General features: G+C 36.3%; 1 protein-coding gene across 20 annotated transcripts in view; it reads left to right on the forward strand.

The window, feature by feature from the left end:
* Positions 1–16237, forward strand: part of MPDZ (multiple PDZ domain crumbs cell polarity complex component) — a 95456-nt gene that overhangs the window by 22516 nt on the left and 56703 nt on the right. For 18 of the 20 annotated variants that reach the window (XR_004237344.1, XM_032095196.1, XM_032095195.1 and 15 more), the window contains exons 8-16: positions 270–473; positions 3170–3284; positions 5600–5688; positions 8097–8292; positions 9598–9696; positions 11642–11721; positions 12434–12580; positions 13784–13951; positions 14941–15126. Coding sequence is in view for 19 of the 20 variants with exons in the window: in XM_032095196.1 (XP_031951087.1) it covers positions 270–473; positions 3170–3284; positions 5600–5688; positions 8097–8292; positions 9598–9696; positions 11642–11721; positions 12434–12580; positions 13784–13951; positions 14941–15126 (1284 nt within the window). In the remaining variant the exon portion in view is untranslated. The remainder of the gene's footprint in view (positions 1–269; positions 474–3169; positions 3285–5599; positions 5689–8096; positions 8293–9597; positions 9697–11641; positions 11722–12433; positions 12581–13783; positions 13952–14940; positions 15127–16237) is intronic. The other 2 variants (XM_032095200.1, XM_032095215.1) reach the window with 1 other exon arrangement.

Below are 16237 nucleotides of genomic sequence, written 5' to 3' on the forward strand. Positions count from 1 at the left end.
TAGGAGTAACCATAGCTAAATACAATTTTTCTCTGTGCTTGCGTGACATCTTGAAAAAGGATCTCCTGGATATTTCTGGGGAAATTACAAGTAACATTAGTGAGCCATTAGGCAACCTTTCGTTTTCTGTGTTACCAAGATATTGACTTGGCATCCAAAAAAAGTTGCCTGATTCATATGTCTTAAAAGTGACTAAAGCTATGTGCTCTTTTTCTAATTGTATGGTAAATGGGAGAAATGGCATTTTTTCATCATTATTTTTCCTTCAGCATGGGAGATTGTGTAGTGGAGATCACATCTTGAAAATTGGTGATACAGACCTAGCTGGAATGAGCAGTGAGCAGGTGGCACAAGTTCTAAGGCAGTGTGGAAATAGAGTGAAACTGCTAATTGCAAGAGGTCCTGTTGAGGAGCCACCTCTACCAGCAGTTCCTCCAGGTACACCAGTACCAACCTCTACAGCAGAGAAACAGGTAAGCAACAGTGAACATATGCAACCCATTGCAAACTTCCTTTCTTTTTAACTCCTATTTGAATGTCTTTTGTGTTTATGTTCTCAAAATCTCGGATTTTCTTCCCCAGTAGCGCTATTCTCATCTGACAATCTAGGAGAATTTAATTGTAATGAGTTTGTAGTGCAAGGAACTGTATTCTTGAAGACTTTTGGGATTATGGTTTAGGACTTCCATAAATACAATCTGATTAACAACTTGTTCTGGGTTGCTTTTAAGGGTATGTTATTATATTGGGACAACTGAAGCAACACAGTCTTTTGTTCAGACAGAACTAGTTGACTATTTAGCATTTCTCTGTCTGCCTGCCTTTTTTCTTTCCATATAGTTTCATCTGTTCATCACAACTTTCCTCTCTATGCCAACCAGCACACAGACGCTAATTCTTCCCTACATCGCCTGGCATTGCTCATTTGCTAGATGTTTACTAAAAAGTCAGCCAGCTGCTACCCTTACTCCCCTGATGATAATTGTACTCTGTATTGTTACTCATCTACAACTCTCAGCCACTTAAAAAATGCTGTAAATATTATCATGACTTGTCAGCTTAAAACCTCTACAAAATAGGTAATTTGCATGTTTGTAACAGAGTCTGGTTTCATGGGAGTCAGAAACAGTACTGTTTTGCTACGTATGGCTATGATCAGATACATTAAAATGTGAGTATCTGAAGTAAATTTATGACAGAAGAAAAGGTTTGTTGTTTTTGAGCCTACCCCAGACAGAATTTTTTGTTTTACTTTTTCCTGTAGTTTTTCTACACATTTTCTTCCCAGTTACAATGTAGATTTGAGATAAGTCACGTCAGAAGAGAAAACGTCCTTGCAATTTATGCATGATTGTTATCCAACAATTTATGATGGTGATACTATCATTTTGTCTCTGTCCATTATAATGATATCTGTGAAAACCTAACATGTATTCATCCCCTGTTTTGTAGCTGTAAGGCAAAGAAAGTTAATTTTAACATGGAAGCTCCTGAGCATCGAAGAGGAGAGACAAACTGGTACTTTGGTGTGCTTACAGCACTCAGAGGTGTAAAACCTTTCTGCATTTTAGATAAAGGGATTGATAATTAGCCCTGCTATTTCTTGTCTGAAATGCATCTCTCAAAATAAATTGAATTTGGTAATTTAATCTGTGTATATTTCTATAGTATTTGCGTTTTTGAGGTTATGTGATGCAATGTTAAAAGATGTATCTGCAGCTGCAGAAAAAATACGATTTCTAGTACTGACGAAATAGCTCAAAGCAGCAAAGGGGCACAATTTGAGGTTTTTGCCACCTTCCCAATTTCCATACTTTTCAATACCTCTTTCCTGGTACTTATGTACTGGCAGGAGGCAGGCTATTTTTGAACTGCTTCTGCTTATACAGAGTCACATTCTTGGAAGGAGCACCTTTTTAACTCATGCAAGACTCATTGATTTGGGTCTGGAGTGAAGATGATGATGTGAACAACTTGGTTTTTTAGTTTCTTCTTGTCAAATATGGTTTGGGTGGAGTCTTCGTGATGCTCTTAAAACTATTATTGAGACCAGAATGGCTTTGCAAAATGGGCACTTCTTGTCATATTACCTGCAGATGTCTATCCTGTAAAAATTCATGAAGCTGTAGAAGTTGGATCTTTTTTAGTGGCATTAGCTGTGGCCAAAATAATCCTGTGTTTTCAAACAGAGGGATGGTTAATGCAGTAGAAATTTATTTTTCTTGTGTTTAATTTGGTTTCTGGTGGAGTTGCTCAGATAAAGTGCTCAAGTCAGATTCTTTTTTAGCAAGTACCATCATAGCTCTCCTGAAGTCTTTTTCAGCGCATACTTATCTAGTCAAACTGGGTTTAGTTACTATCTGCCTGCTTGCCATATTGGCACTTAAAAAAAATGTTAGCTGCTGTTTGGCATGCAGAAAGAACAGAATACAAACTTTCAATACAAACCCCCTATTGTTAAAATAGGATTTTAATATGTATTCCATTTTCATTAACAACAATAATTAATTAACCCCAAAATTAATTGTTATTGAAATTCAGAGAGTTATAGCAGGTATTAATGGAGATTGTAATTACTTAGCTAGCTGAAAGTATTAACTGCTATGTGCTAAAACACAATTCTTAAGTTTTCAAAAGCAAGAGGTGTAATTGCCTCACTAGTGACAGCTTTTAGTATATTTTAAACTTGACAAGTTTTAAGAAGATACATATAGTTAATGAAGAGAAATTTAAACAAATAGAATGCAAAATGCAATTCAGAATTTTTTTCTTCTTTTTGATAACACAGCAGTCTAAAGCTAGTTCCGAGGAGGTCCCAGAAAGGCAGCAAGCTACATATTAATGTACATATATATGTAACTTACTGTAAAAGAAATTAATTGTTCATTTTGTACAAATTTCACCAGTCATTTTAGTAATTGTTTTGATAGATTAGAGGTAATATCCCAGAGCAGTGGGGTGGGGAGGACATGACCTGCCCTACATTGCTTTACCATGAGGAATGTTACCTATTTCTTGCTTATCTGATGAACAGCAAATAAGGACATATGCAAATTTCATACTTCCTTTTTTATGTTTGTATCTAATTTTGCGTGTTACTGACAATAAAGAATGTGGTGTAACTTTAAAGAAAATTAAGCTTCCTTTCTAATTATGCTTTTCTTATTAGGATGATGCTTCTGTTGATAGCTTTGAAGATGGGGAGAAATTCAATGTTGAACTCACTAAAAACAACCAGGGTTTAGGAATAACTATTGCTGGTTACATTGGAGACAAGACATCAGGTAATTGTTGATTCCTGCACTTTAGTATGCAGTCTATTGCATACTATGGTGTATGTACATCAAAGACTTAATTTTGGAATAGCTTCTATTAAAGGAACACTTACCCATCTAAAATCTATTTGTAGTTTGTAAAGGAAAAAGAATAAAAGCAATCGATATTATAAAATCCCACCTCAGTATTTTTAAATCAGTTTTTATCTTCACGTTTGGCTAAAGCTTGTGCTTACGTGTTTTTGAAAAACTGTCGTAAAATAGGTTGAGGCCTTTTTGTTAGAACTAGCCTTCTTACAAGACAATACAGTAGAATTCTGAGTAGTTTTAAGAGGTATTGTTATTAATTTTTAAACAATGTGTATAATGCAGCTGGCACATCAAGAACTCTTTACTGATCTCTTGATATAATAAATGTTTCTTCACCTGTGGGCTGTGGCAGACAATAAATATATTTATTTAAAGAAATAAATATGTAAATGTTCGTGTATGGTTGTTTATTTTTACTTTGTAATTTCCACTACATTTTTCAGAAAAATTATTCAGAACTGTGTTAGGCCTCCCTAGGGGAAATTTGGCAAATTCGGTATTGCTAGGCAGGGATGTTTGTTCAATGTGCCATAAAACTTCTCAAAGATCTGTTGGTTTGACTTGTATCCACATGTATATTGTTTGAAAAATGTATGGATAGGTACAAGCTATGTTATTGGAAATTTATAGCTATAATTTGTTGGATTAGAAAAACTGGACTAGACAATCACAGTTTGTGTAGGTCCACTCTTTAGCAGCTTCCAGTTGAATCCTCAAAAGACAAATTAAGGTGTAGAGCATGTGATAGATCTGAGAGCATATTTTAATTGATTTAGTGTTTGGGTATGAAATTACTGTGCTGCATGTAACTATGTTAGAGAATATTCTTGTTTTAGGAACTGATTAGGTAACTCAATTTTGTGACTTATCAGTTGCAGAACAACTTTGCTGTCAGAGAAGCAGCAACTGGACAACAAGTTGTCCAGCTACTGGACAACAAGTACCATGGCTGAATTTTTTGTGAATGACAAATAACTTGTCATGTTATCATACAGCTGTTGCAGGATATAAAAATGCTTGGAAGTTGGGACGACCAGTGATGTAATTATGCACTAAACCTGGGCAAACAACTGCTTAAAAAAACCCCGACTCCTCCTCCCCCCACCAAAAAAAACCCAGCAAAAAAAAAGAAACTTGTCAATGAGGTGACTTAAATATATATGTAATCTTATTTTTCCTAAATTGAATTGAGTCATTAGCCCTCCTTCCTTATAACTTTTGTCATATAGAGGCCCAGCTAAAAGTTAGCTTGAGGTTTGCAAAGGCTCTGACAGCTTTTAAAATGCATTTTGTAGTGGATTATCTTCACATCAAGCATATTCATTTTACAGAGTGGGAACATTTGTTCAGAGAGAGTAGATACTGTTAAGATTTCTGATACCAGTGTTGCAGGCCTGTGACCATCAGAATGATTTCATGCCAGTTTACGCTGTTATATTTCCTGTTTTCATGTAAGCTGTGCAAAATGTGCATGTAGGAACTCAATATATTTTCACTTTATTGAGCTGTAGAAGTTCTTTCAAAGGCAAGTGTGCTTTTCCTGAAATGTTTTCCTTTAGTAAATGTCCCTTCTGTAGTTGTTTTCTATATATTGCTTTTCCTTCTGATTCAAAAGTAGTAACTAGTTAGTAGCTAAAATGTTTCTGTTTTGATCGGGGGTTTTTTTGTTTCATTTTGTTGTTCTGGGGTTTTTAAAACTTTGTGTCCTTTTATCAAATACTGATAACTGCAGTTAAAAGCTGATTCAAATGTAGTCCTGTTTGCTTATAATTTTCTCAATTTGGCTCTCCAAACATGCTTTTTCTTAAATGGTTATTAAGTACATAGAAAAATCAGAAATTGCAAGATTAGTGTGTTCAAGCTGAGTTTTCTGTCCAAATCTGGAAAAAGTCAGAGATACGGTTTTTGTCAATGTTGGTTTCAACGTTTAGATTAAAGTAAGTTACAATATTTCTTGTTTTGCAGCAACAATTGTGAATTTGAGATTGTAAGATTTTGAATGAAATCTGCTCCAACGCAAGCAGACATTAATCTGGGTCATTCTTTTCAAAAATAATAATAATATGTATGTTTTTCTTAAATAATTACTTTCTTTATGATTCTTTTATTATCTTACTTAGAGCTTGTGTTTTCTTTTTTTTTTCCCCTTGCTTTGACTGATGCCTTTAGTTGCATTATTTAAATTGTTTCTTAATAACTTAGTTAACTTAATTTTTCCTGTTTCTTCATCGCAGAAGCTTCTGGTATCTTTGTGAAAAGCATTACAAAAGGCAGTGCTGTTGAACATGATGGCAGAATCCATGTGGGAGATCAAATTATAGTTGTAAGTAAACACAGGAAGAAGTGAGATCACTTGTCTACAAAACTCTGCTTCTTTAAGTTGTAAAGAAAGGCTCATTTAGTGCTTGCTTAAAATATTGACTGTCAGTGTTGCAATTCTTAGTCCTTTTTTAACAGATTATCTCATTGCATGTTTTCTGCACATATGCTACCTGCACATAACTTGTGTTTCTTAAAAAAATCTGTTTTGTATGTGAGATTATATCATTGTATATCCTCTTTATCAGTAGGAGGTTAGTAAGTGTGAAATTTCAAAGTTTGATTCAAATTGAGCAACTGCTTTCAAAATGATTTAAAAAAATGTGTCAATAAAGTTTTAGGTGTTCAGAGAAAGAAGAACATATTTTCATCTGTAAGCTGTTGGTTGTGTGGTGGAAATCAGGTCCTGAATGCAGGGAGTGCATTTTTGTGTCTCTCATAGATCTGTCCTTGCATTTGTGTGAAGACAGCACTAAGAACAGGTTACGACCTCTTTCCAAAAGTGTCCACATGTTTGTTTGTGGAAGTATGTATCTTTTTTGTAATGATTTATATGCTGAGTACAAATGGCTAAAATGAATTATTCCGAAGTTTGTTTTCTTCTACTGATAACGCAGAAGGAGAAAATTATTTGAGTGATCTCAGACACCGAAGAATAATAAACATTTTTTAAATATGGTTTGTTTAAGTGCAGAGGAAAAGTTAAATAGTCCCAGCTGATTTTTAGTTACTTTATATTTAGAAGAATTTGAGACATGGATGACAAATGACTAATGGTCCAGGGGATCCATTCCTCATGTAGGAGGAATTAAAATGATGAAGTATATGTGTTGTGTAGATAGGCAGAAACAAATACAGAAGTCAAGGAACATAGTATTGTAAGAAGTATTTAAGAAATTTAAGGCCCTGTGGGGTAGATGTAGAAATAATGGGATATTGTGGAGTTTGCAGGGAGAAGAATAAAATGTGGTGGGTGCTAGGGATAATGGGATAGAATTAAGAAATGCCAAAGTTTTGAATTTCAGAAAAAAACCTCTGAGTTAATAAGATAGTCAAATAGTCTCAAACAGAGGAGGCCAAAATTTTATTCTTTAAAATATTAAAATGATGACCCATCAATAACATCTGATTTGTTGCAACAGTGTTTTATTTGGAAATTGGACTTCATGGTGTTCATTAGTAGACTTCTCTGTATCTGAGTTTACTTGACCTCAGAATGACTGCTCTCTGTAGGTCTTTCTACCACAGTGGATCGATGTGTCTCTCCTTACTCTTCTCTCTCCAGAACTCCTAGCCATGGCTGTGTTGGTTTATTCACCCAGTATTTTCTCTTCGGAGGTAGGGATGGCTGAAGTGGTTGAGCAGAAAGGCTGCACAATATGCCCTGCACAGCACATGCTGTATCCTCTCCCACCTTGCAGAGCAGATCTTCCTGGCTGCACCATGGTGGGCACTCCTCCCCTCTTTGCTGTGGTGCTGGTTGTCACCTAGCTGTGGGGTACTTCAGTGGGAGTGCTTAGCATATCCAGTTACATAAAGTTGTACAGGTTTTGTTCTTGCTTGTCAGGATTTCCAGGATTGTCCCAGGATTAAAGTGTGCACGAGATGTTACTGAGATGATTTATTGCTGAATCAGTCTCATGTTTATTGTAGGTTGAGACAGCAGCGTCATTACGAACAGCATCTCTAATATCAAAGGCAGTAGTTACAGTAACAATAGCAGAAGTGGTAGGCCTGGCAGCAGCAGCAGGTACAGATGCCAGGTAGCAGCAATTCAGTGAGGTAGCAACAGCTTGCTGAAGAAGCAGCAGCCTGCCTCACTATCTCTCTACAAGGCTTTTTATAACTTTTTTAGCCAATAAGCAAATGCCACAAAGCTTGCTACACATTTGTACCAATCAACAGTGTATAATTTGCTGCAATGCATACTTTCTTATCCAATAAACATATTGCTATTATAGCCTATTGCACAAGCTTACACTAATACATCTTAACTTTCTAGGAAACTTTATTATTAAACTCAAGACTCTTTACTCTTTTATTTATCACTATTATTTCTTGTATAAAGTATATTTTTACTACATTTCTGTTCTTATAAGGCATATTTATTTCGAAACTACAAAACTGCATTTGCTTTAGTTTTGCAAAAGCTTATTGCTCTAAGTCAGGCAGTTTTCGCCAAGGCTGCAGATCGAAACATGTATCCATTTCTACCTGCTCAAGCACAATGTCGTTTATGTATTCTGTCAGCACCTGCGGGCTCTCTGTGAGAGAGCTCCCTGCAACTTCATTTCCCACACTTGCTCCTCCACTTGCTTTTTGCTTAGGCTAACAGATGCTAAGAGCTCACTGCATTGTTTTGCCCTGAACTTTTTCTTCCTGGGTGAACTGAAAAGCTGCTTAATCCTGCAGGTGGATGGAACAAATCTTCAGGGTTTTACTAACCAGCAAGCAGTTGAAGTTTTGCGGCACACAGGACAAACAGTTCGGCTCACTTTGATCAGAAGAGGTCTTAAGCAGGAAAATCATATTCCATCCCAGGAGGACTTCAGTGCTCCTGCTGAAAAGGACTTACTCTTCCAAACAATGGATAGTACTACAGCCAAAGGTAATTAAAACTGGCTTTTCTGTAAAGTTGGCTTGAAACATTTTTCTTCTCAAATGCAAACTGGAAATAAAACGGGCCAGAGTAATTCTGGGTACCTATTACAGATGGCAGAGCTGCTGTGCAAAGCTGCTGCACATGAGGGTGGAATTTTGTCTACTGTGGTTTGATTAATCTTTTAGACACAGTGGTATTATTTGCTACATTTTCAAAGTGAGTGTTGAAAGTTCTCTCCTGGATTGCACTTCTGGCTGAATTGCTTCAAGATTTTGATCCTGCAAATTTTTGAATGGTAAGAAGGCAGCAAATGTTTTATTCATGCTCAAGAGTGCATTCAAAAGGAAGCAGAGAAAGACCCTCCTTGATGAGCATAACCAATGTCATCTCCTTTCACTCTTGTTACAAGCCTCAGGTATGAGAGGAGTAGCCTGTATTTAGAAGCTGATAGGGTATTGACGATGATGTGTAAAATGTTCAGAAGCCAAAGACCAGTATTAATTTTGCTGCTGATGACATGAGATTAGTGCAGCTTTAACTTACATATTCTGCACATATTTGAGTATATGTGCCAGATCTTGAAAGTCAGTGTGTTTAAACACAAGATACCCTGCACAAGGGCTGGAAGCACAAAGCAGCTGCTTGTGTTGTAATTTGGTGTCAGTGAAAGTATGTCACAAATAGTCAACGGATGCCTAATCCCCACCTTGCACAAGATTTTCAAAGACCCGCTAGCGTGTTACCTGTATGTCATCCTCTCACTCCTACCTTTAATAAGAAATATAGATGAAATGTTCAGAATGCTGTTTCTCTAGCCAGCAGGTGTTCAAGACATCTGACAGGCAGAAACATACGTAACAGAACTTGATGGTAGGAGGGGTTTTCTACATATGAAAAGTGTGCCAGGTGTGCAGATCTCCAAGTCTGTAGCATTTATGCTTTCAGTGTCAGCTTTCTGAATTGCACGAAGGAAAAGAAATAAATTAATACAAGATTGCTAAAAGATGTTATATTTAGATATATTTTCTTTCAGTCATAGAAATGCAGGTACTGATAGTTGTGCTGGGTTTTTTGTTGTTTTTTTTTTCCATTGAAAACTCACTGGAGAAGGCAAAGCATTAATAGAAGACAATGTCTTTGGAATGTGATTTTTCTTGTGGGCCCATCATGCTAGATTTCATTTGCCAAATATGGGTACTCTGAAGTCCAGTGAAGAAGAGAGTTGGTGCCCCAGAGCATACCTGTGAGCTTGATGAGTATTAAACATACAAAATAGCTAAATAGCTGAAAAGATTTCTTCTTTTTTTTCAGATAACAATGAAATAGAACAGGTGTCCCCATCACTGTCATGCAGTGCCAGTGTGGTAAATATTGGAGATGACATGAAACAACAGGAAACAGGTTCTCAAGGTTTAATATTTTATTTTGTGAAAATGCACTTCAGTGGGCTTACACAAAGATCAGGTGTTTTGTGTGTCTTTCCATCTTCTGTGCATTCTGTAGCTGAGGTAGAACTACAAAGTCAAAGTAGTTGTACATTTAATCGTGTACTCTTGATCATGAGTGCTGTAGGAGCAGGACTACCATATGTGCCTGCAAGTAATTACGTGCTGAAGATGTCACATGAAGCAGTCTGCTTTGGCTACTTGCTCAGCCCTCTCCTAGTCTAGGTTTGCATAGCTACTCTTTTTAGTCTAGTCTAGAAAAAAACCCTTTTCCTCCCCATTCCCCATTATCTTTACAATATCTTACTGCCCAGCTACAGTTCCAGGGCTTCTACATCTTCTGACAAATTTCCTTTTAACAAATTCTTGGGTTTACATTTATTTCAATCTGTATTGTCTGATAGTGTTTGGAATTCAGTCAGTTCTGGTGCACTGGTATTTTCCAAATTTTCCCATACACTTTGTCAAAATTTTTATTTCCTAATGGGTATTTTTTTCCTGCTTGAGCTCCTAGAACACTGTTCTGCAATTCAGAAGTCCTGTGTGATGATATGTTTTTCAGATTCAGACATAACTTGATGTGTTAACTTGATGTGTAACATTTTTGTGCTTCCAGAGTAAAAAGGGGAACTGAAAAGTTCTGCAAAATGTATCTTTTCATAAATTATGCTTTTTGATTTTCCTGGATAGCTGAAGGCATTTCTTTTTAATGTATTTCCTTCAGATACTGTGTCTTGGCTTTGGGGAAAGCAATATCCTATTTGAACACCATGCAAGATCTGATTTTATGCTTAGTAATGTCTCTGAGCAATGACTAGACTTAAAACAGTGTTTGAGATTCTTAGTCGTTTTCTATTCTTACTAAAATCAATGGGATTCAAGAACTTTGTAATAAAGATCCTTGTCTTTGCCTTTGATGAGCATTCAGATCTGAAGAGTTTATTTTGATATTTACTGTAGACACAGCCAAGACCATGGACCTTGAATATGTAGTATCCTGTTAAACTTGCTGTGCCTGCTGGCTGTTGTATCTAAATACTAATTTTTATTGCTTTCTGCCGTAGAGCCTAGACAATGTGAATGAGGGGAAAATGAGCAGGAAGAAAGCATTTTTCTTTTTTTCAGACCTGCAGATAAATGTTCAATAGAATTAAGATTTTCCACAGTTTGCTACCTAGCCTGTTACTGTACTTTTCCCCCTTCCTTTCCAAGTTCGTTGCTGTTCTTTAGCTATTAGAATTTTATGTCATTGTATGTGGGCATATACATGAGTAGCAAAAAAAAAAAAAAAAAGCAAAGAGTTTGGACTTCTTGCATTGTATTATTGACCTCTAGGGCTTACAGTAAAGTCTTCACAGTTGTGCTCATGGTTTTAAAAATAAAAAAAATCTCCAGATTGTGTTTTTGGACATCCTCTGTAAAATTCAGGGTCTATTCAAAAGGATCAGTACACAGTTTATGTTTTTGAGTATTTTGGCCATCCCCCTGAATTAGTCTGATCAGCCCACATGTAGTCTGATTTAACACAGGGCATGAATGCAACCTTTTAATTTCCTTTATGCCTATTAGCTTGAAAAATGGCAAAGAATTGACTCAACTCTGAGGCTAGTGTAAATACGTATCCTTTCTTCACAGCCACATACACCAAATTATTTGACTGAATTTCATGTCTTTCAGAATACACAGTTAGTTTTGCATGGTTGGAATCTTAATACTATTTTGTGAGTTTTTCCTCTGGTAAACCCAAGCTTAGTGAGACTAAACATACCGAGGTTGTAGTCCTATTTAGGAGAATTCTGACATCATGGGAACAATTGTGTCACTGTGCATGTTCCATATACTTTATCAGTTATAGGAATTGACTAGATTTTTTAATTCTTTGTCACAATAATTTTAAATATAAATTTTAGATTTCCAGCTAACTACTACAGAAGAAGCAACTACAAAGATGAAATGGCAGAGGATTATGGGTTCTAATTACGAAATAGTGGTAGGTAAATTTTGTTTACTATTGTTAAGTGTCCGTCTGTCCATCTATTATGTTGACAACATATGGATAGAAATATGTTTGTATTGTATTTGTTCCTTCATGTATAAAAATTACATATACGTTCCTTAGTATGTTGAGATTATTTTAATTATAGATTTTGAATGCAGATATGTATTTTTCTGTATTTTATCAAAACCATAACAGACTCATTAGATTACTGTGCCCATGACTATTGTTTCACTGATTTTCTAGCTTCAGGAGGATAAATGTGTATTAGAGAAAAAAACAATATTTAATATTAACTTCAAAGCTCCCTTCATTAGCTACAACTTGAGACTTCATACCCATTCTGCATACTGAATAAATGGTGTAATGTAATGATGTAAATAATTCATAGAACATATACTGTAGATACAGATTAAACGTGGTATCTGAGTTTAGGAGATACTGCAAAATCATGTGTCATAGATGTAGTGTCTGCAGAAGTATGTATTATTAGATACATTGTTGTCATAAACAGTTCTCACTTGTATATTGCAAAGTGGCATGTGATCACAGAGTTAGTTTTTACCTGACTGTCCCCATTACATATGACAGTACTTCTGGTTTCTCACTTCTGGAATTTTGACCTCATTACATGTAAATTGAAATGGAAGGTAACAGATCTGGCTGTAAATGTGACAAGTGTAACCATTTCTTCGTCTTATTTTAGGTGGCTGTGGTTAACAAGTTTAGTGAAAGCAGTGGGTTAGGGATAAGTCTTGAAGCTACAGTGGGTCATCATTTCATCAGATCTATCTTACCTGAAGGGCCAGTTGGACGAAGTGGCAAGCTGTTCAGTGGAGATGAGCTGCTGGAAGTAAGATAAAATACTACTCTATCTTAGTCTGCATTCGGTAAGGTTTTTGAGCTGTAAGTTTCTTCTCATAGGTTATGACCATGGGAGTGATGCATATCTAACTGCATGCCAGTTAGTGGTTGAGTAGTCACTTCATATGTACTTACATATATTTATGTGAATAACTATGCTTATGTACATTTCTCAGCTGGTACCTGACTTTTCACATACAAACATGAGTCTCTGTTGTGGTCTAAGCTCAGCTGGCAAGTAAGCACCATACAGCCACTTGCTCACCCACTCCACTCACCCCCAGCCTGGTGGGATGAGGAGGAGAATCAAAAATAAAACCTTTTAAGTGGAGATAATGGCAGTTTAATAATTTAAACAAAGTATAATAATAATGATAATAAAAAGGAAAAAAAAAACCCTCAAGTGATGCACAATGCAAGTGTTCACCATGTGCTGACCAATGCCAGACATTGTACCTAAGCCCTGATCATACACAGCACACCTTCCAGTTAACTCCCCAGTTTGTATACTGGGGGCATAATGCTCTAGGGTGTGGAATATCCCTTTGGTCAGTTTGGGTCACTTATCCCAGCTGTGTTTCCTCACAGCTTTTTTTGGTTTTTGTACCTCCTCAGTAGCAGCACATGAGACACTGAAAGTCCTTGATTCAACTTAGCAGCAACCAAAACATCAGTGTGTTATCGATGTTATTCTCATACTGAATTCAAAACACAGCGCTGCACAGCTACTTAGAATAAATTAACTCTATCCCAGCTGAAACCAAGACAGTCACCAAAAAAAGAATATATAGCAAAAGCATTAAGACTGGATGGGATTATCCCTATTCAGTGAAGGGACTAAACACCTAATTACTTTTCTAAATTATTTTCTTGGAATTAAGATGTGAATTTGGTTTACATAAATGCAAGAAATATGAAGCTACAGTGTATGTGGTGTTTGTAGGGTGACGTAATGGAATTTAAAAGACTACACATTCAGTTCGATGTGTACCTTGGTGCTGAGCACCAAGCTGAGTAGAATTTAAGGGTTGAAAGTGTCTATTAGCATGAGGATTTTTGTTGCTTTTATTTTACTTTTTTTTTAATGAGGTGATAAGTGAGTTGGGATTTTCTTGGGCTTTTTTTACTCATTTTTGCTTATTGTACTTACAAATACTCTGTAGTTCTAACCATTGTGTATTTATTTATTGAGGTGAATCAGATCTCTCTGCTTGGAGAAAACCACAAGGATGTGGTCAGTATCTTGAAAGAGCTGCCTATTAAGGTGACAATGGTGTGCTGTCGTCCAGTAGCTCCACCCATCACTCAACCAGAAATACTAGAGAGTCTAAGCCTGTCTGAGGTTCAACTCACAGAAAAGGTATTTTGTCTTTAAACAATCACTGAAAATGGCAGTTTCCTTGAGAAAAAAACAGATGAAGTTCTACATGACTAGAAATATGTTCTAATATTTTTTAAACTGGAGCCAGACAAGTAGGAAACAGCAAATAATGTTTATCAGCCATTTTTAGGCCACCAGAAGGTATGAATCCTGCCTGGTCATAGATAAAAATATTCTAGGATGTGGGGCTGTCAGTTTCTAAGTACCGTACTTTATGTTGTGTAGGTGAGATATAGGGGTATGGCAAGTTGAACTGTGTGTTCTTTAGAATCTGAGTGTATTTAATCTAGTTTTGAGCTTTGCTTTCTGGGTTCACATTGCACATAACTGTGTCTGCATTCATCGACTGACACTTCCGTCGCTCGTAAGTGCACAGCTCTGGGCAGGCTGGTGAACTAAACATGTAGGAACAGCACAGGGTGTAGTATACAAACCAGTAGCATTTGTATGAAAAGAGAAGCAGTTAACTGAGTTCCGAGCAAGGCACCAAATTCAGCTTATAGTTTCTAAACTTCTCTATGAAACCAAGTGAAGAACAGACTGAAGAACAGTCTGTGTATGTACATGTGTGTTTGTTTTTACTTTTATTAAATATTCTGACTACTACTATACTATACTGTCAGTATGATTATGTTTAATGAAGGCATATTTTAGACATACAATTTAATAACATATATTTCCTGTATATTTGAATGCATATACTAATAAAGTTTTTTGAAGTTTTTTGTTTGACAGAAATTCCATTTTGTAAATATTTTTCTAGTCAGTAGTTTAATATGCGTGGAGCATAAAGGATATTTGAATTTTATGCTAGGTTTTTCAGAGTACATTAAATCTCCTGAGTGCACTTCTTCTGTATTTAGAGATATATCACCTATTTTTTATCTTGTTTTTTTTAAGCAGGGGTTTGTCTCTACAGATTCACAAGTCTTTACATTTTATTGGTGATTTTTTACTGTTTTTATCAGGGTCACATAGAACTTGGATTCATTGGCTCCTCAGACACAGAGGGAACAGTTTTGGAAACAGCCGATGAGGGTCAGAGTGTGGAAGAGGTGCAAAGCTCATCTTTGGCAATGTGGGAAACAGAAGTACAGCACATTGAGCTGGAGAAAGGGAGTATGGGGCTTGGATTTAGCATATTGGACTATCAGGTAACTTCTGCACTTCTTTGAATAGAGAACAAAGTACTTCATATTGTTTGGATCTTGTAGTATGTTCTATATATTTTAAGGATAATTTTAGGCATTCCAGTAATTATATTACATATTCCTCTCATTATATTAAGACTGCAGGTTCTAATGATGATGGTAATACTGGTTCAGAAAAACAGATAATCCATTATATACTAGGGTTTTCAGAAAGCTCTCTTCTAGTGACCCAGGGACAATGAATGATGTAGCCAGCATATTTAGGCATTTAGCTATGTATTTTGCACCTGCAGTGAGGTGTTTAGGGCAAGATCCAATAAAGGACTTAAATGCTTAAAGCAGGATTTACTAAAACCCAGAACTGTAATTCTGAAATCCCTTGCTTATCTGCTGTCTGTCGAGGACATGCTTAAACATCCCCATCATTTTGTGTTTGAAGAATTCCTAGATATCTAAACTATATTTCTTGGTGTGTCCCAATAAACAGCTTAGTGCCTGTCTCTTGCCTTCACTTGGTCAGGATCCCAGAACAAATATTCCTCCTGTTCCCAGTTTTCCAGTGGATGATTTTTAATTGAACCTCAAGTAATTTCTCCCTGTGGTCTATGTAGGCTTTTGCTGAGCTGTTTTGTGGTGCTGTGGATCAGGTCTCTGTCCAGATCTCTGTTGGATCTTGTCCCTAGGAGTATATGCATTTACATCTGGAGATCACTTCCAGGTGGAAATTACGGCCCCAGGGCACTCCTTAGAATTAACCTATGCCTTAGAGATTGCATTTGCGCACTGATAAGGAGAAGAGCAGTGTAGAGAAATAAGGTGAAGGATAAAGGCATAGTCAAGTGTCTTTTATGAATCAGTGACTACTCTTTAATATGTTGCTCATGATGCTCTGCAGTCAGACATCACAGATGAGCCTGAGTATTTGAAGTCCATGTCAGCACATGGTGAAACATATTTTTGCTTAAGCCTTTTCTGAGCATTAAGAAAAATGGTGGGTTCGTATGTGGTTAGTGACTGAATTTTGTTTATGGATAACAGTAGTAAAGGCTTGTGGGAAGTGCCTTAAATTGGTTAATATATTTTTCAAATGTGAGTTAGTCTTACAACTTTAGTC

This window comes from Corvus moneduloides, chromosome Z (assembly GCF_009650955.1).
Source record: "Corvus moneduloides isolate bCorMon1 chromosome Z, bCorMon1.pri, whole genome shotgun sequence".
NCBI classification, from domain to species: domain Eukaryota; kingdom Metazoa; phylum Chordata; class Aves; order Passeriformes; family Corvidae; genus Corvus; species Corvus moneduloides.